Here is a 24,915-nt window from a genome sequence, read left to right as displayed (position 1 = left end):
TATTTTTATATTTGGGAATATGAAAATGCATGTATATGAATACATGTGTGTAGTGTACATATATCAATATGTGAATAGATGTTATATATGCACATGTATGCGAGTGTCTATGTTCGTGTGGTTTCCATTAGGAAGGAAAGGAGTCACCATGACCTTTACAGGTCTGTCTCCCAGACTAGTGAGATTAATGTGGCTGATGTTCAGCTTCAACAAGTGAAAGTCAACATTTGTTGTACAAAACATGTGAGGATGTTGAACAGAATTCCATAATGTTAACATTCTGGGAGAAAAAATTGCATCAAGTAGTTATTGTGAGGTTTAAGATGGGGAGACTAATGTGGCAGCAGAAATTGAGAAGAGGTGAGATACATATATGTGTGTGTGTATAATATAATATAAAATATATATAATATATAATAAATATATAATATAGATAGATAGATATCATGGTATTATGATATTGACTAGATTATTGGATGTTATTATACATCACTGGTCACATGCTTCGCATTCTTTTAGCTTTCAAATGACACCCCCCTGCTGGCTAGGCGAGCAGGCCATCCTCCCTGATCGGAAGACTATTCTGTCAGAGGGTCACCCATTTAAAGCTGAAGGGACTGGGGCAACGTGAAATAAAATGTTTTTGCTCAAGAACACAGCATGCCACCTGATCAGGGAATCAAACACACGATTATGAGTGCAACACCCTAACCACATGGCCATGTGCCTTCATGTATATATTTACACACACACACACACACACACACACACACACACACACACAACTATTAACTAGCTCTGAGGAACAAAGATTGTTGTAGTAGTTATAGAAAGGGCAGAGTGAGGAGACAGAGCACCTGTGAAGCAGTCGTCAGTGCACTTGGTTAGCAAGTCCTTGCCAATCAGTCAGATGGGGTTCTTTTGGATGAAGTCAGGGATGTACTTGTGTGTAGAAGCAGAGCTAACCCAGACAAGGAAGCCATATTCTACTGTAGTTCCTATTCTGAAGTATTTCTTCACTTTGGGAAGCAAGCCTTTGGAATGTAATTTTTTGCTATGTTTTATCTAGATAAGATTGCTATGACCACAATTTGTTAGAAATAACAGTTAAATTCCCTCAGTTCTGATATATAAGAAAACGGGATGAAAATCTCTTTCATCATAGATCTTCAAGACCAGAGCTGATCTGGAGTGAATATTGTCAACACACACACACACACACACACACACACATACAAACATGCACACACACACACACACGAATCACCAATCTCAAATGATTAAACTCCAGTGACATAGCTAGGTGTGAGCCGCCTGAAGCAGCCCTTGAGTTTTCCGTCTCTCCCACCTCCTCCCAGGCCCTAAGCCTATACAGGTTTATACAGCAGACCCAAAAACGTCGACCCCATAAAAGCGTCGCCAGAGACGGACCTCCCTTTCACCCCTCACCCCAGCTACGCCATTGATAAACTACATGTTCTGAATTTTATACTCTGTTGTACTTTACTTTATTGACCTCGAACGAGATTTGAACTCAAAACGTTGTAACTAACTATAGTTTTATCACCGGTTTCTTCCACAGGAATAAGTCAACAAATTTTGAAGGGCAGTCGATTAGAATATGAAGCAGGACATAATTGGACGACTTCTATCAGTCCTCAACTTTTATCAGAGTAGGACCGTCTTATCAGCATTATATACGCCCGGACGAATCAATGTATTATTTATTTATTGACAGCAAGCCACAGCATACAGAGATCATAATTAAGCCCCCTAGACCGACGAAGCACTTGGACAACTGGCCAGTATCTCCATGCCCTTAAGATAGCCCTAACTGCCATCAGAGTGGACCTCGGTGGTATTTGAACTCGGAACATCAATTAAATACTACAGCACAAAGCATTTGTTCGTTCCGGAGCGCTACCGAGCGATTCTGCATTGCCAGAAGGACCAATATGAATATTATACATTAGGATACAATGACACGAACATTGCATTTCAGATGAAGGGTTGCATGTACGAATCATAAAGGTAAACACACACACACACACACACACACACCTAAGCCCAGTCGGAGACTGATAATCAGCAGAGATGATAATCACTACACACACACTAACCCGTACACTTTCTTACATAGGAGATTTGGAATTAGATGAACGATTTAAATGAAAGTGAAGTGAATTTGTAGGGAAATCGAAACCGGTGCGCCCCACACAGCTTATCACCGCACTACTACTAACTCTACGACACTAACAGCTACAACATATTCAACATACATAATTTCCAAAACGAAAATACTGGGCGCATAAAGCTTATTTTGTCTGTGCGTGGTGTGCGTACATATGATCATGTATGTGTTGCACGTATGCCTATACATATACGTGTGTGTGTATGTGTAAGTGTGTTATACATATATTAAACGTTTATACATGTATGAATTAATCACGTGTGTGTGTGTGTGTGTGTGTGTGTGTGTGTACACACGTTTAATGTACAAATGAAAAAAGAGCTCGATATATGTAGAAAGGTTTGTTCCTCTGTGTGTGTGCGTGTCAACAGTAATGTATTTGTTGCCCTTGCATTATTCATATCCATGTCTGTTCACACACACACACACACACACATACATACATATGCATGAAAACCGATTGACACAAGACATGCGCGCGCACACACACAGCAATTTGCGCGGACGCATACTAGCAAGCATGCATTTATACTTACACTCCATTTACACACACACACACAGAGCGATTTGCCCTGAACAGAGATTCTGTAAAGAGATGTAGGGACAGAGATACATACATATTCCAATATTACAGTGACACACACATATAACACATTTATATGCTCTCACACATACACACTATGCCACCAATATACATACACATACACACATATACAAACAGGCAGGTAACGTGTTGGTGATGCAGAAGGAGGAGTCTGCAAGGTTGGGGCAGGCTAGAGATAAAAAGTCAGAATGCTTTAGTTTTTGTGTCATCTCATTATAGAATGGAGAGTATCTGAAGCCTACAGAATAAGGGAAGAGCTCGCCGAATATATTCGACATTACACCTGAAAACCTGAAATGCTTTTAATACTCGTTATTTTCATACACCCTTCACACACTTGGACTTTTACTCTCTCCTTCTCATATATATATATATATATGATTGTGTGTGTGTGTGTGAATACATGACCACATATATATATATTTATACACATATATGCCTATATACACACATGCATATATAAATAGGCATATACATGTAAATATACATTCACATACGTGCATACATATACGCACACTGCATACACGTATATATATATATATATATACACGCATATACGTACATATGCATATACATACATGGACATTTGCACATAAATTCATACACATTTACGCGTACATTCATACATGTACATTTTACGCACATACATATAAGTACATATACACACATTCGTACATGTATATATCACACATATATACATACACATGGATGTGTATACATACACATACATGCATAGTTACATATACATCCATATATACATACATGTATATAAATACGCATACATAAATACACACACACACACACATATATACTGTTTGAATGCGTATGGTTTGTTGTAGAATCGCTGTTCATAGTGAAAGTGTTCCAGTTCTCTCTATTCATACTCATATAAAGCTGTGTGTATGAATATATACATGTGTAAATGTGCACGAGAGAGAGAGAGAGAAAGAGAGCATGTGAGAGACAGAAAGCATATGTGTGTGTGTGTACACCTATCGTCTGTCATTGACTGTTCAAGGAGTTGTAGTCGGGTAAATTGAATCTGGTAATCATAATGTATTTATTTCACTACTACAATCTGACCAGACGATTACATTGTTCTTCTGCAGCGCGTGTGTATGAGTGTGTAAACGGGTGTGCTGGTGTGTTCGGGAAAGTAACGCACACACATACTAACAAAAGTGTCAGGGACCATTTCAGGTGTTCCATACAAAATTAACAGGTAAAACCAGGGGAGAACAAAGGCGAGGTGGCGCATTCACAAATGGCACTGGTGATGGGAGGCAGGGCTTACACACAATAGAATTTCTAATAAAGGGAGGGAGATCGACATGTGTGTATAGATAGAAAGATATATAGGTGGATAGATAGAAAACAAAAAGACGGATCTGTATATATATCTATATATATGTATATACATATACAAACAAATAATGTATTGATGAAATGATGGAAGCCGGGTGAAGGTTAACAGCAAGCGGTGGGCAAACGTATAGAGTGAATATAATTCCCACTCTAGTCACTGCATGTAGTTAATCATACTACAGACACTACAAGAAGTTACTGTTATACTATGGACACTGCATGTAGTTACAGTCATACTACATACACTGCGTGTAGTTTTAGTCGTCTTATTGACCCTGAATGGCTATAACCATACAATCGACACTGCATGAATGAGGTTACAGCCGTACTATGAAACACTGCCTTGTGTTACAGCTATATTATTACAGTTATTTATCACTGATTATTCCCACTCTATGCTAATTAAAGTGGTTACAATGTCATTTGATGTATCGATAGTATACCACTGTAAAGTGATACTGTACCACTGCAGGTGGTTATATTAATACTATACCACTGCAAACGGTTGTATCGATAGTATACCCCCTGCAACTGGACGTATCCACTACTATTAGTTGAAGCGTTACTACACTACTATAACCAATAAATGTACCCACACCAGACTACTATTACTACTGCAACAACAACCAGCGGTAGTACCTACGCTTTACCATTAATTACCAGTGGCTGTATATACCTCAGGCTTCACCATTACCTGCCAGTGGTTCAATGTATTCCTTGCTTCACCACTAACTACCCACCAGTAGCCGTATGCACCCCAGCCTTCACCACTACCCCAAATGGCTGAATGTACCCTTTATTTCACCACTAACTTTCAGCTGCTGTGTATACCCCAAGCTTCACTTCTACCTATCGCTCAACCTATCGGCGATTCTGTGCACCCCATACATCACATCTACCTACCGTGAGTTGCATGTACCCCTCAATTCACATCCATCTCCCAGTGGCTGTATGTACCCCTCACTTTACCTCAACCTTCTAATGGCTATACTTCACTCTTCTCCACTACCTCCACCACCATCATTACTAATGGCTGTATGTACCCCACACTTCACTACCCACCATTGGCTGATGTACCCCGCACGTTCCCACTACCCCAATTTGCTGTATGTATCCCACACTTAACATCTACCTACCAATGCCTGCATATACCCCACACTTCACCATTATATATATATCAGCGGCTGTACGTACCCCTCACTCCCCCCACTATTTCCCAGTGGTTATACGTTCTCCACACCTCACCACTATTGTTCCTCCACCCCACCCCAAAGGTTTTATGTAGTCCCCACTTCCCCCCCCCCTCTACATATCAGTGGCTATACAAAAACTTCAACACCGCCAGAGGTTACACAACGTCGATGGAAGACGTCAAGTGTTGCACCGAACACTACAACCACCAACACATGAAACGGTAGCAAGCCCTAAAACATTACCGAATCACTCAGTGCAAGACAGACACCACAGCAAGTGGTTGGGTCTACAAAACGTTTCATCACAAGCCATCTTTTTATCACGTTCTCTCTTTCTTCCTGTTCATTCATTCATTCATTCATTTGGAAGACAGACATTAGAGAAACGGTTTTGGATGTGGTGGAGATAATATTATCTACTATCACCCCAATCGGCAAATGGAACGATAAGAAGAAGAGAGAAAGAGCGAGAGAGAGAGAGAGAAAGAGAGAGAGAGAGAAAGAGAGAGAGAGAGAGAGAGAGGGGGGTTGGGAAGACGAAGAAGAAAAGGCAATTTTAAACGGTAAAAAGTATTATCAATGAATGAAAATGAAATCGAGAAATACGCGACGATTGAGAGGAGGAAGAGAATATTTCGTTTGGAAGTCGTCCTCTGGGAAGACAGAGAAAGACAGACAGAGAGAAGATGCACCAGTAGCATGTGCAACAATGAGCAGCAAACATGAAACATGCCACAACTCGTTCTCGCCTCCCAAACGATTCTGTTATATAAAACACTGCATTAAAACCACCACCTCCTTCCGATCGTTACATATAGAAAGATAAAACAGCGCACACCGATCGCTTCAATATATATATTATATTATACATATAATATCAATAAGACAATGCGTATGGGGGGTTGAGGGGCAGAGCGGAGTAGTAGTGTGTTTTCCGGGGGTTTCTTTTTCTTTTTGTCTTTTTTCTCTCAAAGGGTTCCCCCTACCCACAGTTGTCTTCTCCGCGCAGATTCGGAATAAATAAATATATATATATGTGTGTGTGTGTGTGTGTATTATATTTATAGATATATGCATATATTTGTTTCCTTACCTTAGACCATTGAAAAGCTGTTTTGATTTTTCTAGTAAATGACAGAACTCATTTACGACCTTTTTCTCATTCTCATCCATTGTCATATCTAGCGACATGTTGGAGTCGTCAATCGCTACGCCATAGTCTTGCGAGTAGGGAACACTTCCAGATCAGCAGACAATCATCGATGACCATTACGGATGGCGCAACGCGCAATAACAGCAGCAGTAGTATTAGTAGTAATAGTAATAGTAGTAGCAACAAGGCTTTTTTTTTTTTTTTTTGGGTGAACGATGACGGAGACTGTTGTGTGTGATAGTGGCGGCAGTGAACGATCGAAAAGGAGAAGGAGGTGACGTGGAGAGACAAAATAGGAAAATACAACCGGAGTGAGAGTCTCTGTAAGAGAGAGAGAGAGAGAGAGAGAGCAAGTAGGAAACAAGAGGAGAGAGAGGGAAAGCGAGAGAACTACGAGAGAGAGAGATGAATGGATTGATAGAGGATATACATACATACATTTATACGTATATTCTGTGTGTGAGCGTGTGTAATAGATATATACATACATATATACACATTATATACATACATACATACATACATACATACATACATACATACGTGTGTATGTATATATATATGGATGGAGATGGTCTTTTATTTATACAAACTGTAAAAAAAGCAGTTGTTTTTGTTTTAGATTTTTCTTAGTTTCTTATGTATATATTTATATATATACATATATATATTTGTATATATATATATATATATTAGCAAAACTGATAAGGAGTAAATAGTGTTTCTATATCAAAGTGAAAGAGGCGGAGGAGAGAGAGGGGTAAAGGAGGAGGAAAAGAGAAAGACTACTATGGCAGAAATAAGGGGAGTGTGAGGGGGGCAAGAGGGAATATTGTAGATGAAGAGGAGGAGAGAAGTGCGGGGGTGGAGGTTGAGGCAGAGGTGGTTGTGGTGGGGGTGGGGGTGATACTGAAGACTACTATTATGTATTACAGAAAGGTATGGTGATGATGGTTGTAAAAGATGTTGGTGATGATGATGATGAAGGTGGTGATGATGTCGGTGGTAGTGATGATGATGATGATGGTGGTGGTGGTGGTGGTGGTGGTGTATAATAACGAGAGCTGTGTTGGAGTGTGAAGAACTGTGTTGCTGGAGTATGTGTGGGAGGTATGGTTTATGGTATGGAAGGAAAAGGAACATACTTTCTCCAGAACTGTGTGGGTGGTAATGTTGAATATTTTTACAGGAGAAAAACGAAAATTATCGGCAAACAAATTAATAAAAATGATTAGGCTTTTCGTTGTTTGTTAGTTTTCTTTTTAGATGATGATGATGATGATGATGATGATGGTTGTGGGGGGATGTGTGTGTGATAGTGCTGGTAGTGGTTAAGAGATTCATAAAGAAAAAAAAATTTACTTGCAAAGGTCTCCTTAATAATGATTTGTGATATTGGCACAAGGCGATAAATTAATGGGAGTGGGGGAAGGGGGAGTAAAATCGATACGATCGATTAAATCAGACCCAGTACTTGACTGGTATCATATTTAAATAATACCAACAACAACAACAATAATAATAATAATCCTTTCTACTAAAGGCACAAGGCCTGAAATTTGTGGGGAGGATAGCAGCTGATTACATCGACCCCCAGTACTTCACTGGTACTTAATTTGTCGACCCCGAAAGGATGAAAGGCAAAGTCAACCTCAGCGAATTTCTAACTGAGAACATAAACACAGACAATAATAATAATAATCATAATAATAATAATAATCATAATAATAATCATAATAATAATAATAATAATAATATCAATACATTGTATGATGAAAAAACTTTGAAAAAAAAAATATATACTGATTGTTTAATAGTAAGTAGCAAACAGAAAACTAATTATTCTATCTTCTGATCAATAAGAGTGGTGTAGATGTTATAATTCTATGCATACTCTCAAGAAATATCAATTGGTGTACGTTTAAGAACCGTTCTTCACATTGATTAAATAAGAGTATACACTATTGCAAGTGTATATATGTGTCGGTGGTGACTGAGCATTTGTGTGTATGTGCCTGTGTGTGATTCTGCGAGGTGGGGGTTGATGTAAGTGGATGCCGGATGCATGTGTGCGTGCGTGTGTGTTTGTGTGTGTGTGTGTGTCCACGCGCCGGGATAAAGGAAGATGCAGTGTAATACAACTGGATAAATGGAGCAGGGGTGGGAGGGAGGCAAGGAGAAAATGGGAGGGAACAACAGGTTTCATTTTGGCCTGGTGCTGGTGTGGATGCACTCTGTCTGCATGCATTACTTCTGACATTGTTTTGCATCAGCTGCACATTAACAGTGCTTGCAGTAAGTAAATAAATAAAATAAAATAAATCAGTCAAAAAAAAAAAACTCCCAGAATGTAAAAATCATATATTTATTATTATTATTATTATTATTATTATTATTATTATTATTAATTGTTGATATGAGACCTCTCTTCTAATTGCATCCTTTTAGCATATTAGTTAGCCTTCATCAGGATTATCATCATCACCACCACCACCACCGTCCTCACTACCATCATTTGTACCACCAACACCACTATCATCATCATCATCATCATCATCACCATCACCATCACCACCACTATCACCACCACCACCACCAATCACCATCACCCATCACCATCACCATCATCATCACTATCATCATTACCACCATTCATCCTCATCATCTTCATCATCCTCATCGTCTTCATCATTTTCATTTTTATTATTGCTGTCATTGTCATCATCACACATTATGAACATTATCATTATCATCATAACTATGCCACCATCATCATCATCATCATCATCATCATCATTGCCATCAGCAGCAGTAGCAGCAGCAGCAGCACCACCACCACCACCACCATAATCATGATAGTATTCAACTCCATCATCATCATCATCATTGATTCAATGTACATATTTTAATTTTTTTTCTCTTTTTACCTTTACTAGCATGGGTTTACAGTTCTGCAAATAAAGTTCTCCTTGTATTTTAACCTCGTATCAATTTCATCTGCTCCTGTAAAATCAAACTTTTTCAGAGCTGAAAAATAAACCTCTTTGATTCAAATCTTTTTTTGTCTACCCCCTACCCACCAATTCCCACCCACATCATGTACCCCCTACCCACTACAAGTAATCTCTGTCATCACTTCATGTCCATTCTTCCTTTAATTACAATCAACTGTTCTATTTCGTTTTCCTAAACTGTACAGAAATCTACCAAAGTCTTCAACATTGACTTGTTTTTGCAACTCATTTGCATAATTTTTATTCCAGGCATGGCTGTGTGTCTAAAGAACTTGCTTTGCAACCACATGGTTTTAAGTTCAGTCCCACTGCACTGTACCTTGGGTCAGAGTCTTCTGCTGGAGACCCAGGCTGACCAATGCCTTAAATCGATTGGTTGGTCGTCAACTCATAGCAATCTTTGCCTCAGTAATCATAATTGTGTAGAATCATTAACAGTACTTTAAAGCAATTAAGCCCCGAGCAATGCCGGGCACTTCTGCTAGTAATATTATATTTGTGTGTGTGTACATATATGGATGTACACACACACACACTTAAATATATACATGTATGTATTTATATATATATTTATATATACATATACAATGGGATTCTTTCAGTTTCTATCAACCAAATCCACTCACAAGGCTTTAGTTGGCCTGAGGCTATGGTAGAAGACACTTGCCCAAAGTACCAGGCACTGGGACTGAACCCAGAACCATGTGTTTGGGAAGCAAGCTTCTCACCACACTGCCATGCCTGTGCCTGTTGTTGATATTAATACAAAAAAAGTTGATAGTAATAAAAAAAAATAGTAAAAAAAAAAAGAAAAAAATACATGAGCCCTCAGTTTTATTTGAAACCTGCATTCCCACTTTTCCAGCTCTTTTGTTTCCTGTAAACATTCACTGAACTAAAACTCAAAAAGAAAAGAAACACTTGTTTAAGATGATGATTATGAAAAGAGATAGCATGCATGGCAGATAGCAGAGATGAAGCCAAAGTTGTTGAATGCTTTTCAAATAAATGCCTACTTAGTTATCAGCCATCCATTACTAAGTTAATGAGGCAAATTATTTATTCCTTATATTATCTGATACTTTTAGGAAATTCTTGTTTGCATATCCATTTCATCTGCCAGCATCAATGTAAGAGAGTGGTCTGTGACATCAATCAAAGATGGAATGAATTCATCCTTTGTCTATCGTTACAATGTTTCTGGTAAATTAATGACTTGTTGTTGGAACTGTAGATTATTGTAGAATTCTGTGAGACTTTCAGCCAGCAACAAAGTGTGTCAATAGAGAGCTGACCTCTCACATCAAAGGTCAATGAGTCATAAAGCAGTGCATAGTCAACATGGCACTAAATTGTACCATTTATCACCATCAAACTGCAAAACCATGTCACTGCTTAAACAAAAGAATAGTTGTTATTGTTGTTGAATAGCAAATTGGTCTTAATTGAGAAGACCTATAACCAAAAGCTTTCCATCCATGGCAATCCTGCCTTTTGGTCAGGCATTATGTATCTATCTAATACTACATTATCTAATATAGTGTTTTTAAAATTGTGAAGGGTGATTTGATGGAAATGAAATTTAATTGTTATTTTTAGCAGGTTAAGCATCATCTTAGAGGCTCCCTCATTGGCTCATATCAAATCTACTTGGAGTTTTGCATCTCTTTTTTAATCTCTTTTTGCATGTTGTCTCCATAACATATCCAGATATGAACACACATGAGAATAAACAAAAAAAAAAGAACATGAATAACAGAATAAGATTAGACATGGGACATAGCTACCTCTCTTTTAGGATTTGCATTTGGAGTTTTGTAGTATAAAGGATGAAAAAGGTCTCTAATCTTGTGACTCCAAAAAGAAACTTCTCAACCATCAGCTGGAATTGAAACTCTACCCAACCTGCTGGCCAGTAGATAGAATTCCCAAGGATGCCCTTTCACACATTTCTGTTTCTCAGTCACTGCCCTAGCAAAAAGAGGAGATTCAAATCACCTGCTTTGTTACCTGTAATGAATATACCTTGATACATGGATGCTGAAATCTCAAGGGAAATAGGTATACAGTTTAACGAATGACTGGAATCTCATACAGTTCATCAGTGTTTATTGTAAGAAATAGATGTCTCTCAGTGATACTGAAAATCTGTATATGGAAATTATAAGACAATGTACCACAAGGTATTGTACTGGCTCCAACATCTACACAAATGGACAACTGAAAGACGATAGTGCCAAGTGTTTTATTTACACCAATGATTTATGTATAGCATGCCAAAGGGAAAATTTCAATGAAATCAAGACAAGCCTGAACATCACACTTTACACAATTTAAGCTTTTTTCAATAAAGGTAATTATTTAATTGCAAAATACTAGTACCTTCATTCCATTGAAGAAATAAGCCTTTGCTGAGGGGGTTTGATAAGACTGAAAAATGTATAGAGTTGTCACTAAGCACAAGAATGCTCTTACTCTTCACCGAGTACTGCTGTTCAGTAATTTTTCAAGTTAGATTTCGAAGTTATCTCCCTTGCCACACTAAATAAGAATTATCATTAACACTAATGATTGGTATGTGGAGGCAAGGATTTCAGCTGAAATTTTAACGGTTTGAAATTGTTTAGGGAGAGAGTGTGACGACTACATTAAATAGGTTGGATTCCATTTGACTATATGTTTTTTCATGCAGAAGGTCTACCTGGAAAATATTTCTCTCTTATTGTAAATCATTAAGTCTAATGTTTTACTGTTCCATCCAATTTCCCGCAATTCACTGCCCTAATTTCTTGTATAACATTTACTGAGTTACATCTTAATGAAAAAAAAGAATTAGGTTAAATATTATTTCCCTTCTAGTTATCCATAGATAAAATGAAAAAACGACCAATTGTCATGTTGTTAAGTTATTGATTAATTTATAGATATTGATACGGCAGTGTGGGAGGTGGATAACAGAAAGTACAGCGAGGAAGGAGGCGGGGAACATATGAGGAGGAAAGGAAAGAAGAAAGACGAAGCTGAGGAGAAAAAAAGAAAGAAAGGGGAAAATAGAAGCTTCTGTCCCACACAGACAGCAGACGAGATGTTAGACAAGCCGCAGCGAATATAAGGCCGATTAATTCATCACGAAATCATTGCTCAGATTTTATATCAATAATTTCATAAGTAATAGAAATAGTATCTTTTAAAATATTTTTTAATTTCAATAAATTCCTTTTTGTTTTACAAGGAAGATTTCAAGATTTGTTTGTTTGTTCTTTTTGATTTTCAAATATTTTTGTCGTAATGATTTTTATGTTCGTCATTCCGGTTCTGCGGAGATCGATAAACCGGAAGTTACGAAACTCACGTTGCCAATGTGCTTCAAGAAACATACAATCACCGCATTGTTGTCATCTTGAACATACATTATTACGAAGCAGCTGTGTGTTTGGACGATATAGGTAATGTGCAATCTAATGTATATATGCATAACCTTAAATATGCGTAAAATATATTGTTCGAACTTTCTTGTGTATATATTTATGACAGTGCCATTTTCATGACCTGTATAATAATAATAATGCTTTCTACATCGATACAAGGCCTGAAATTTTTAGGGAGGGACCAGTTGGTTACATCGACCTCAGTGCTTAACCGGTATTTATTTTATCGATACCGAAAGAATGAAAGGCAAAGTTGAACGCAGTATTTCAACTCAGAACGTAATGACAGGTGAAATTCCGCTAAATACAGCGTGCTCACCATTCTACCGGCTAGCTGCCTATAATGTATTACATAAAGTAAATAAAATTTGTCGTTAGCATGTATGGTGCTGACTAATGTATATATAATCGTTTATGGTATATTGGGACTGCATAGGTAATGTGTTATCTAATATATATATATATATATATATATATATCACACCTTGAATATACATTAAATACCCATTGAGTTGGGACTTTATAGCCAATTAAATATATACAACCTCAACAGTGTATTAGCACTACACAGATATTGCCAAGTCTAATTATTATATCGTTTATATCGCCTTATATGTGATAAATTTATTGTAGGGACTATAGACGTAATATGTAATCTTATATATATATTGTGTGTTTGTGTCTATGTTTGTCCACCACCACCGCTTGACAACAGGTATTGCGTTTACGTTCCCGTAATCTAGCGGTTCGGTAAAAGTGACTGATAGAATAAGTACCAGGCTTGAAAAAAAATAATAAGTACTGGGGTCGGTTCATTCGACTAAAATTTCTTCAGGTTGGTGCCCTAGCATGGCCGCAGTCTTGTGCCTTTCATCTTTTCTGGGTTGATTAAAGTCAGTACCAGTTCAATGCTAGTGTCAATGTAATCAACTTCTTTCCCCAAAATTATTATATTCATGTTTTGAGTTCTATTTTCCTGTTTACATCCCCAAATTTTGTGTGTGTGTGTATATATATATATATATATATATATATATATATATATATATATATATACATATATATATATATATACATATATATATATATACATATATATATATACATATATATATATACATATATATATATATACATATATATATATATACATATATATATATATACATATATATATATATACATATATATATATATATATATATATATATACATATATATATATATACATATATATATATATACATATATATATATACATATATATATATATACATATATATATATACATATATATATATATATATATATATATATATATACATATATATATATATATACATACATATATATATATATATATATATATATACATACATATATATATATATACATATATATATATATACATATATATATATATACATATATATATATATACATATATATATATATACATATATATATATATACATATATATATATATACATATATATATATATACATATATATATATATACATATATATATATACATACATATATATATATACATATATATATATACATATATATATATATATATACATATATATATATATACATATATATATATATATATACATATATATATATATACATATATATATATATATATATATTGTTTGTAGAAACCATAAATCTGGAGAAGAAGCACACTCTAAGATGTAGAGCAGTGTCTATTTTAAAAATGGGAAAGGCCGGGCTATGGGATTACCCTGGGCTTCCCGTCCATAAAGGGTTTAGCTTTAAGGTGTATCATCAAACCCCAACAGGTTTTGGGGTCTGAAAATATGCCATAAAGCTAAACCCTTTATGGATGGGAAACCCAGGGTAATCCCATAAACCAGCCTTCCCCATTTTAAATATATATATATATAGAGAGAGAGAGAGAGGCAATCCTTCGGTATTGGTAGACAACATCATTCATCCACACGACCTTCCCTCACGACATGGATAAGAGAGATTAGGCTGAAAAAGCGGGTGAATGACATCTCCTTATACTGACACTCTGTATACCAATACCGAAGGATCTCACCAATCTCTAATTGTGGAGGGAACTTGTGAAAGAGGTAGACCCAGAAAGAAGTGGGACGTAGTGGTGAGAAATGACCTTCAGATGTTGAGCCTCACTGAGGAGGTGAGAAGGGGGTGAAATTTCTGGCGATTTGCTGTGCTTGAGAAGGCCTATAACTAAAGGTATTATAACTGTGGTGACCCCTCTTTTATTCAGACATGCAATGTATTTTTGACAATTTCTAGCAGTTTAAACACGAACCACATAAAGATTCTCTCATCTCTTCTAATAGTGTTATTTGTTTTGTTGTTTTCTCCAGCCTGAAAAATGTCTGAAAATATTCCTCAGTGTGCTAAAGAGGCTGTCTTAGTCACAAGTGAACCTCTTTCTTCTGACAAATATGCTGAAGTTAAAGGTTATGATTTCAACAATGGTGTAGATTACCACAAACTATTAAACTCTTTGGCCACCTCTGGATTCCAAGCTACCAACTTTGGCTATGCTGTTCAAGAAATTAAGAATATGGTGAGTTGTGAGTAATTGCTTTTCTCTGTTAGTTGTTTGTGTGTGTAGATACATATATGTTTGTTGCTGTGTGGTTAAAAAGCTTGCTTTGTAACCACATGGTAACCACAAAGAATATGTAAAAAGCACCATCCGAATGTGGCCGATGCTAGTGCCGCCTTAACTAGCTTCCGTGCCGGTGGCATGTAAAAAGCACCAACTGATCGTGGTCGTTGCAGCCCCCTCTGCACCAGACTCCAGTCCGATTTGGCATGATGTCTACTGCTGGATGTCTTTCCTAATGCCAACCACTTTACAGAGTGTACTGGGTGCTTTTACATGGCACCATACAAGCACTTTTACATGGCACTATATGGGCACTTTTACGTGACACCACCAGAAGTGCTTTTCAACACCAGGGGGACCAGTCTTGATTTCAGCAATGTATCTACACACTGTTGGCTTTCTTTTCCTTCTTTGGACGTTTCCCTTTCTCCTCTCCAACAAAGAGCTATGCTTGAAACATCAAAAACTCTCTCTTTTTACAGTTTACTGCATTAACAGTTGCATACACACACACACATGTTTGTGTGTGCACGTATTATAAAGTACATTTCATATGCATATTTTACATATTTTTATAGATTGACAAGAAATTAATACCTCTGTCTGCAAATGAGTTAGAAGAAATGAATTTAAACCCCGTTGGGCGTGAGAAGAGCAACTGTACAATATTCCTGGCTTTCACATCTAACATGATATCAAGTGGGGTCCGTGACTCTATTAGATATCTTGTACAACACAATATGGTAAGTAAAAACAGTTTCCTTTTTACCATTCAGACTCGATACTGTTGAACCCCAGATCAATCCTTTTACAAACAGATCTATTATAAAGCATCCCAGTCATAACTTTCCTGGTTCTATTTTTCAGGTAGTGTGTACCTGGGACTATCTTATCCAATGCGTTCTTATTTTAAGATAGTGAAATATGATTTGAAAGAGATTTTTGCAGATATATCTGTGTTTGAGCTCAACTTTACCTTTCACCTTTTCAGGTCTATCAAATTAAATACTAGTTCAATGAAGGAGTTGATAACATCAGTTTGCCCCTCCTCTCAAAATTGCTGGCCTTGTGCCAAAAATTATTATTATTATTAAGGTGTCGAGCTGGCAAAATCGTTAGCACAATAGTATTTCATCTGCCTCTATGTTCTGTGTTCAAATTTCGCCGAGGTCAACTTTGCCTTTGATCCTTTCAGTGTCGATAAATTAAGTACCAATGCTGAATCTCCCTGAGAACTTCTTGAAGGGTATGCATGTCTCTGGAGTTCTCAGCCAGCTGTACGTTAATTTCACGAACAGACTGTTTCATTGATCCGATCAACTGGAACTTTCGTCCTTGTAACCAACAGAGTGCCTTTTTTTTTTTTTCAAGTGTCCGATAAATATCTGATAATGTTGAGTTATGGCCCTTTATGTTCTGAATTCAAATCCTGCCAAAGTCGGTTTATCTTACATCCCTCCTTGATTGACCAAAACAGTCTATTAAACAAATACTGAGCAGCGATATAATTCAGCTATACTCTCCTCCTCCCCCTCAAATCTATGACCGTGATCCTATCCTAGAAATCATTATAAAGGTATCGAATTCACAGAAACAGCTGTCTTGAAGTATCGAGTTATCTCCCTTGAAGCTCTGAGGTCATGTGCTGCCAAGGGCGATATTTTCTTTCATCTTTTGTTGCTCAATAGTTTGGGCAAGTGTCTCTAACGATAACCCCAGGCTGACCAGTGCCTTGTGAATGAATTTAGTGGCTGGAAACCTTGTTGATGCTCACGTGTGTGTATGTACAAATATATATGTGTGTATTTATGTATGTATATATATGTGTGTGTGTGTCTGTGTTCATATCCCACCACCACTTGACAACCAGTATTGGTTTGTTTACATCCCTGTTACTTCGTGGTTCAGCAAAGGAGACTGCTAGAAATAAATGCCAGATTTAAAAATAAGTACTGGGGCCAATTTTCTGATCTAAACCTTTGAAGGTGATGTCCAAGCATGGCTGTAGCCCATAAATGGAACAAATAACATCAAAAATATGCGAATATAATTGTGTTGGTATTAAAAAAAAGTTATTGAATTTTTGCAGTGGTAAACACTCGAATTTCAATTCCTCATTACTATCTTAATTATTATTGTCATCATTATGCTCATTGTTACAGGTTGACTGTTTGGTTACGTCTGCTGGTGGCATTGAAGAAGACTTCATCAAATGTTTAGCTCCCACATATATTGGGGATTTTAAGCTGGATGGCAAGAAGCTACGTTTGTCTGGCATTAATCGAATTGGTAATCTGCTGGTTTCCAATAATAATTACTGTAAGTTTGAGACTTGGTTGATGCCAATCCTGGATCAAATATTGCAGGAACAAAAAGAGGAGGTAAGAATTCCTTTGTTTTGTGTTATTTTGATTTTTTTTCTGTCACTCTGCTTTATGATATCTTTAGCATGGAAGAGGTTTAGTGAGGAACTGTTCTGTCAGTGTTTTATCATCATAGTTTTAATGTCTGCTTTTCCATGCTTCCATGGTTTGGATGGAGTTTAGTGTGGAAAACTTTCTACAACAGGAAGCCTTTCCTGTTGCTAACCCTTACCTGTTTCCAAGGAACATAATATTTCCCTTTAGCCAGACATGTTTTTGTAGAATATTGGAAATGAATGACACACGCACCAAATCAGCTCACAAGGCTTTGTTTGGTCTGGGGCAATAGGAGAAGACACTTGTCCAAGGTGTCATACAGTGGAACTGAACCTGGACCCATGTGGTTCTGAAGCAAAGACATCCTATTGAAAGAATTAGGCCTTAAAACATTGCTACCCATTTTAAAAACACTGTCGGGAGTTTATCGAAAAGAATTTGGTTGTTATATTAAGTATAGACTTGCCTAAGTGTTGTGTAGTGGGACTGAACTTGGAATGATACTGTGAATCTCTTACCAAAATGCCTCCACCAATTTTCGTAATCAACCTTCCTACCCCACCCCTCAACACAGTTGACTCTACAAATAGTTCTCCTGTTGTTAATATGCTTGACTGAATCCAAAGTAAGGCCTCTCATACAAATGGTCTCTTCATACTCAATCTATCTGTCTCTCTTCCTCCTACTGTAACTATTATAAAAGTCCGTTTTTTTCTTTTATCTAAAGTGTAAGGCTTTTGGGCCTTACATTAAACCAAGAACCCTTAAATAATCTTCTTAACTCTGTTGCACTAATTTTGTTGTTTTATTTTAGGGGATTTTATGGACGCCATCGAAATTAGTGGCTCGTCTTGGAATGGAAATAGATAACCCAGACTCCGTTTATTACTGGGCTTACAAGGTAATGTTAATAAATTTGTCTTTGAATGTAGCACAACACACACAGAAAGTGAACACCAGGTTCATGAGAGTATGAAAGGAGAGTGGCAGATGTATAAAGATGGGTATAGAGTTGAATGCAGTTTCTTTCAGTATATATCCTAAGACCAGTTTCTAGTGAACTATGTATTTGGGGCATCGGAAGTATATAGCAGGATTGTAAAATGAGCTGTTAGTTGGCTTCCTAAAAAAATATTGAGGGCTCATAGAAATCAGAATATTGATCTAATTCCATATTTTCACTTTAACCATTCTCTCTCTCTTTCTCTCCCATAGAACAACATTCCAGTATTTTGTCCTGGATTAACGGATGGCTCTCTTGGTGATATGATATATTTCCATTCTTACAAAAACCCAGGCCTTGTTATAGATATTGTTCAAGGTGAGGTTCCATTTCTTTGCTTTTATTTAGATATACTTGAAAGTGATTCGTCAGGACACTGAAAAACAGTGTTTCATGGTTTCTCTTGCCCAGCATATCACTAATTTCTAGGCATGGCTGTGTGATTAAGAAGATCTCTTTGCAACCACGTGGTTTCAGGTTCAGTTCCATTGTGCATCACTTTGGGCAAGTGTTTTTTACTAAAGCCCCAAGCTGTGCAATGCCTTCTCAATGAATTTGATTGATAGAAACTGCATGGAAGCTTGTTGTGTGTATATACATAGGCACAGGCGTGTTCGTGTGGTAAGAAGCTTGCTTCCCAACTGCATGGGTCTGGGTTCAGTTCCACTGTGTGGCACCATGGGCAAGTGTCTTCTCCTATAGTCTATAGATGATATATGCCTTTGTGTGAGTGTGTTTGTTCATCACCACTTGGCAACCAATGTTGGTTTGTTTATGTCCCTGTACCTTTGCAATTCAGCAAAAACAAAAAAATGAATAGAATAAGTATCAGACTTTAGAAATAAATACTGGGATCGATCTGTTTGACTAAAACCCTTCAAGATTGTGCCTCTTTATGGCCACTATCCAATAACTGAAACAAAATAAAAAGATCAAACTAATTCACACAACTCGGGCCCCATATTTAACCCTTTAGCATTCAGGTTACTCTGTAAATGTAATGCTTCTTTATTCACATTGTTTTGAATTAATCATACATTATCTCATAGCTTTCAGATTTCAATGAAGTGATAGTTTATTGTTAAAATGACATTACAGGATAAGTTTGAAAAGCCAGATCTGGCCAGTTTAAACATAAAGCAGGTACAATATTTTTAGCTGGATATGATCAGTTTAAATCCTAAAGGGTTAAAGATCCCACATTCTACATTAGAAGACTATTATAATTATCATACATAGTGAAAAAAACCCACTTTAAAATGTGCTGCTCAAATGAAATTGTTCTTTACTCAACAGATATTCGCAGGATGAATAGTCAAGCTGTATATGCCAAAAATACTGGCATGATCATCCTTGGTGGAGGCCTCGCCAAACATCATACATGTAATGCTAATCTGATGGTAAGTAAGAGCAACTATGCAGATCTTTCTTAACACTAAAGCCTTTGATACAAATGTTAGACTGGTCTCAGACCTACTGCTAACCTGTAAAGTCAGCTAAATCTAAAGTGAACCAAACAACCAGCAGTTAGTATTGTTTTCCTGATATTCACTGTGGCCCATGGTCTAAACACCGAATTCTCAACAGGTCAGTCTTATTGTCTGTAAGTAAATAAATCACATGATGTCATGGTTCAGTGTTATACATTAACAACTGTAGCATTATAATAAAGCTTATGTTCCATAGCTTGCATTACCAACTTCTGTAATGAAGGAGTCTATATGGTCATTTGACCTGCTAGATATAGCAACCAAATTTCCCTCATCACACCTGCCATATATAAGAAGTACTTATTGGATAATGTGGTCTGGGGGGAAAAGATGGGGTGATCATAATTGGTAGGTATTTGACCTTAACTCTATTAACCTGAGAAGTTGGAAGGAATATATTTTCCTTTATATTCGAGTTTACTTTAGTGAAAGTATGGATTCAGGTAACTGAAATCCAGCTGAGGGGTCAGCAGTCGATATCTTGTTTGTCCTTGGCACTATTGTGTCTCATCTGCTTAATGTTTCCAATGCAGGAGATAAGCACCAAGTCACAGTGATCAGGCATATATGAAAATGCTGTGTCAATGGTCATTGATCTCTCTGGAAAAATTCAGGAAACACAGTTTGTTAGAAGGCATGAAGCTATGTAATTGTCGGAGATAAAATTCCTTCAGTCTTGTTGTGCTAAAAGCAATAAATGTCAGATCGAGACGATATATATTGTTCTTAACACTCCTCTCCATACACTTTCTGCAACTTTGCATAGGCCTCTGAGCAGGTATCACCATGACAACTTTCTCTCATCGTCAATCACTCATTACTGCCAAGCACTGCGGTAAACAGTAGAAGTGAGCCAGAATGTTAAAACTTAGTGTGCAATGCACAGCAGAGGTCAGGGTCAATCTGTGCCAAGCTGCTTCACACTACATGCTTCATCTTTGTTACTATGGCAACAGTCTGGATACTTATCGATCAGACCTTATATACATATATATAGAATATGAGGGGTTTAGTTCACTTTACTCTAATTAAATTCTAAATGACTTGAGATACTCGTTCTGCCTTGGTTTTGATTTTTCCTTTAATATAATATACCATTATGCATTTAGTGATACACAGATGGAAGGGTCTGAGTTCTGATATGGCATATCTGTATAGAAGATGTCAGTTCTATTCTATGAGTACATGGAAGCCTTAATTCTGTTATACAATGATAAAATAAAATTATATGAAAGAGGTCTCGGTTGTTATAAATATTTATCAAATATGACTATTTGATCAGCCAAATTGAAAATATTTTCTTAATGTTTCCAGAGAAATGGAGCTGATTTCTGTGTTTTCATAAATTCTGGTTCAGAATTTGATGGCAGTGATTCTGGAGCATCTCCAGACGAAGCAAAGTCATGGGGAAAAGTGAAACTTGACAGTAAACCTGTAAAGGTAAGATTTAAACATTTTTTTGGGGGGGTTCCATATTTAACTTACAACAGTGGAGAGCCATGAAATATTTTATATTCAGTTACAATCATGTCCCGATCCCATCCATACCAACTTTACTTTTTCATTGTTGATAAGAATTCTAGTTAATGACTGTGGTTAATATAATTAACTAGCTCCAGCATGGCCATATGACCGAAACTAGTAAAATGCAAACTGCTATGCTTCAGGAAGCTAATTTTCAAGTATCTGGTACTTTTGTTCATGTTTGGGAAGAAAACGTTTTGATGTCGCAGGGACTGCCATCCCTATAAATCACGGTATTTCCCCACCCGCCAGATCATATTGTCTAATGCAGTGATTCTCAACCAGGATCCATACAAGATTTTGTTGTTAAAGTTTATGTGCAATAAATTGATTATATTTTTACAATACACATTGACCCCCAATCCTCTCCTGTTATTTTCCATTGCTAGGACATGTTTTTCATGGAAGACTAAATAAACAGCCTCACTTGTATGATGACGATGCTCCTTTACAACCATCTTATTTCAGGCGTATTCCAGTTACCTTCTCCCTAATCCATTCACGAGGCTTTGGTCAACTTTGGGTTATACTTGTTCAAGGTACCACACTGTAGGACTAAACTTGTAACAAGGTGGTTGGAAAGCAAGCTTCTTAAACGCACAGTCTCACCTGCAACTTTACCTTCGTTAATTTTGTCCCTATCCCCCCCCCCCCTCATCGAAAACAGTTTAACTTGTTTTATTTAACGTTATCTTTGTGAGTCATGTCTGCTCAATGATTTTTCTTTTCCCCTCTTAGGTTTGTGGTGATGCTACACTGATCTTCCCATTAGTTGTGGCCGAAACATTTGCTAAGTACCATTCACAGTTTGTTAAGTTAGATAAATAAAATGTTTTGATATTTACTTTTAGTGGGAGTGAATCCATTTTGTTAAAACAGACCTTTGAAAATGTAAAGGTTTGTTTAGCCCCAGGCCACCTCTAACAAGTTGCGCCAGCCACAGTAACCAACCTCCGTATGAGTGTGTGTGTGCATGCATGCAAGATTTCATTATCCAATTTGTAGAGTCATTTTTTGAAGACTCTTCCTAGGTCAAAGCTAGTTGAGAGTACTTTTTGTTGGTTGGGATTTCTCAAGTAAACAATATTCTATTCCATAAAAGAGATGTAGATGCATTAAAAATATTTTAACAGTCAAATCACAAGACATGAAAATTGAAAGAGCCTCTTCAGACACACACGAAAAAAAAAAAAAAAAGAATGTAGGATGTATCATGTAGTGTCTTGTCTGAAATCAAAGACTTGGAAGTTTGTGACAAGTTTTATTTACTATATTAATTAGCACTTTTGTATATATATATAGAGAGAGAGAGAGAGAGAGTTTTCTTTTTTAAATGGTAAGCCGTCATACATTGCTGAAAGCTGATATGAGTCAAGTTGGCCCAGTATTTACATAGGGGTTTCCTCATCACAAAAAGAAATCAAACTGATTACTAAATACTTCAGCCTCATCATCGACATACTGGACATTGTTACCGTGTCTAATAACCATAATCTTATGTACAGTTGAAGACTGAAGAGAGGCACAATTTTTTTTTTTTTTGGTAAAGCAAACATGTAAAATTTCAATGCAACGAAAGGAATTATTATTATTAATAGCAGGGTGTGAATATCATCTAGCAAGAAATGGGGACCAAAGACTGGTTGGTTTGTTTGGGCCATATTGGGTGGGTGGGGGTGCCATTTTAACTTTATACCAAAACTTGTATAAGTGACCGAAATAATTTCATTCTGTACAAAGAAATACGTTTGGATATCTGTATAAAACAATTGAAAGTGAGTGGCACTGGAAAAACAATTTTTCAAATCAGTGGAAAGGGAGTTTTAAGTTGTCCTTAAGTTTAAGAATTAGAAAGGGAGAGCGGACAGGACTGCAACTTTTCTCATTTTTCTTCAGGAAGACATCAATTAAATATTAAAGATTTTAAGATATTATATACTGCTTCTGACATTACTTATGAGAAACAGGGTGTGAGGGAGATTGAATAATAATAATGATACAGAATCATGATCTAAAAACCATCAACTACATTTATGTCTAAAATTCATTTCAAATAAATGCTCAGGTAGTTGTTATTGTTCAGTGCAGAGGGGGTGGAGGGGTATGTGAAATCTGTATTTACACACACATGCACCCAGCAGAATTCACTCGACTATTTTGCTATACAGTAAAACACAAAGTGGGCCACCAACATAACATTTATTACAATCACATTGGAAATATTCACTGAAATTCATTTTCTGCCTTTTGTAAAGCAACCACTACTAAAGAGAGTGGTTGGTGGTGGTGGTGGTGGCCTGTATCAAATGTTCAAGGGATCTAATTGATGCACACATTGGATTCAAAAGATTCAGGAAGTTGAGAAATATATATAAAAAAAAATTTTTAGGAATAAAATCAATCAATACTAAAATTAAATAATGTAAGTCTGTTTTAGAGCCAAGCAGCTTATTGGTATAATGATGAGAAACTTTTTTTTTTTTTTTTACACTTCACCTGGTACAAATTTCTAAATTAGTCATTTGCTTTTCCGTTGTTTTTTGAAATATTCTTCTATGTTAGGGAACATTTCTGGATTGTAGTCAGAGTCCAAGTGTATCCGCTGCAACACATTATTACACATCTGGTCCTCAAAAGCTGAATGTAATATGCTGTCACGAGCTGCCTCATTTGATAAATTTTCTAAACTGCTTAGTGGTTCAACTCCAGCTGAGGCTACAGCTTTCTTCAGTGAATCCGGTACAAATTCTGACACCTCACTTAAGTTGGTTGCTTTACCAGGATTCATCTGAAACAAACATTATATATGCTAGACATGGTCAAACTGAATTGAGGAGGACATTTAAGAACAGGTGAGGGTTTCAACTTAACCCTTTAGCACTCAAACCAAACATAAATATTCTT

At 36.6% G+C, this 24,915-nt stretch overlaps 3 protein-coding genes across 12 annotated transcripts in view; 1 reads left to right on the top strand and 2 right to left on the bottom strand.

Annotated features, from left to right (window-relative positions):
- The window catches only part of LOC106874603 (protein SCAI), a 207,198-nt gene extending 200,165 nt beyond the window's left edge, over window positions 1-7,033 (bottom strand). For all 3 annotated transcript variants that reach the window (XM_014922428.3, XM_014922502.3, XM_014922578.3), the window contains exon 1: window positions 6,447-7,033. In XM_014922428.3, coding sequence (XP_014777914.1) covers window positions 6,447-6,544 — 98 coding nt within the window. In that variant the 5' untranslated portion in view covers window positions 6,545-7,033. The remainder of the gene's footprint in view (window positions 1-6,446) is intronic.
- Window positions 7,034-12,826: 5,793 nt separating this feature from the next.
- On the top strand, window positions 12,827-22,861 carry LOC106874794 (deoxyhypusine synthase). The gene is made up of 9 exons (XM_014922687.3): window positions 12,827-12,966; window positions 15,324-15,529; window positions 16,153-16,317; window positions 17,737-17,955; window positions 18,809-18,895; window positions 19,210-19,315; window positions 20,294-20,397; window positions 21,802-21,927; window positions 22,750-22,861. Exons 2-9 carry the CDS (start codon window positions 15,332-15,334, stop codon window positions 22,837-22,839), a joined length of 1,095 nt encoding a protein of 364 aa, XP_014778173.1. The 5' UTR covers window positions 12,827-12,966; window positions 15,324-15,331; the 3' UTR covers window positions 22,840-22,861.
- Window positions 22,862-23,258: 397 nt separating this feature from the next.
- Window positions 23,259-24,915, bottom strand: part of LOC106874408 (large proline-rich protein BAG6) — a 32,240-nt gene continuing 30,583 nt past the window's right edge. For all 8 annotated transcript variants that reach the window (XM_052975563.2, XM_014922172.3, XM_052975564.2 and 5 more), the window contains one exon: window positions 23,259-24,799. Coding sequence is in view for 4 of the 8 variants with exons in the window: in XM_014922172.3 (XP_014777658.1) it covers window positions 24,530-24,799 (270 nt within the window). In the remaining 4 variants the exon portion in view is untranslated. The remainder of the gene's footprint in view (window positions 24,800-24,915) is intronic.

The sequence above is a fragment of the Octopus bimaculoides genome, chromosome 21 (assembly GCF_046866305.1).
Source record: "Octopus bimaculoides isolate indiv1 chromosome 21, ASM4686630v1, whole genome shotgun sequence".
Classification (NCBI taxonomy): domain Eukaryota; kingdom Metazoa; phylum Mollusca; class Cephalopoda; order Octopoda; family Octopodidae; genus Octopus; species Octopus bimaculoides.
The sequence above is the reverse complement of the archived record's forward strand: the minus strand, read 5'-3'. Positions and strand labels throughout refer to the sequence as shown.

Coding starts and splice junctions, on each gene's coding strand:
- LOC106874794 (XM_014922687.3), top strand. CDS start 15,332: ATGTCTGAAAATATTCCTCAGTGTGCTAAAGAGGCTGTCTTAGTCACA. Junction 18,896..19,209: donor TTTATTACTGGGCTTACAAG/GTAATGTTAATA, acceptor TCTCTCCCATAG/AACAACATTCCAGTATTTTG. Junction 20,398..21,801: donor CATGTAATGCTAATCTGATG/GTAAGTAAGAGC, acceptor TAATGTTTCCAG/AGAAATGGAGCTGATTTCTG.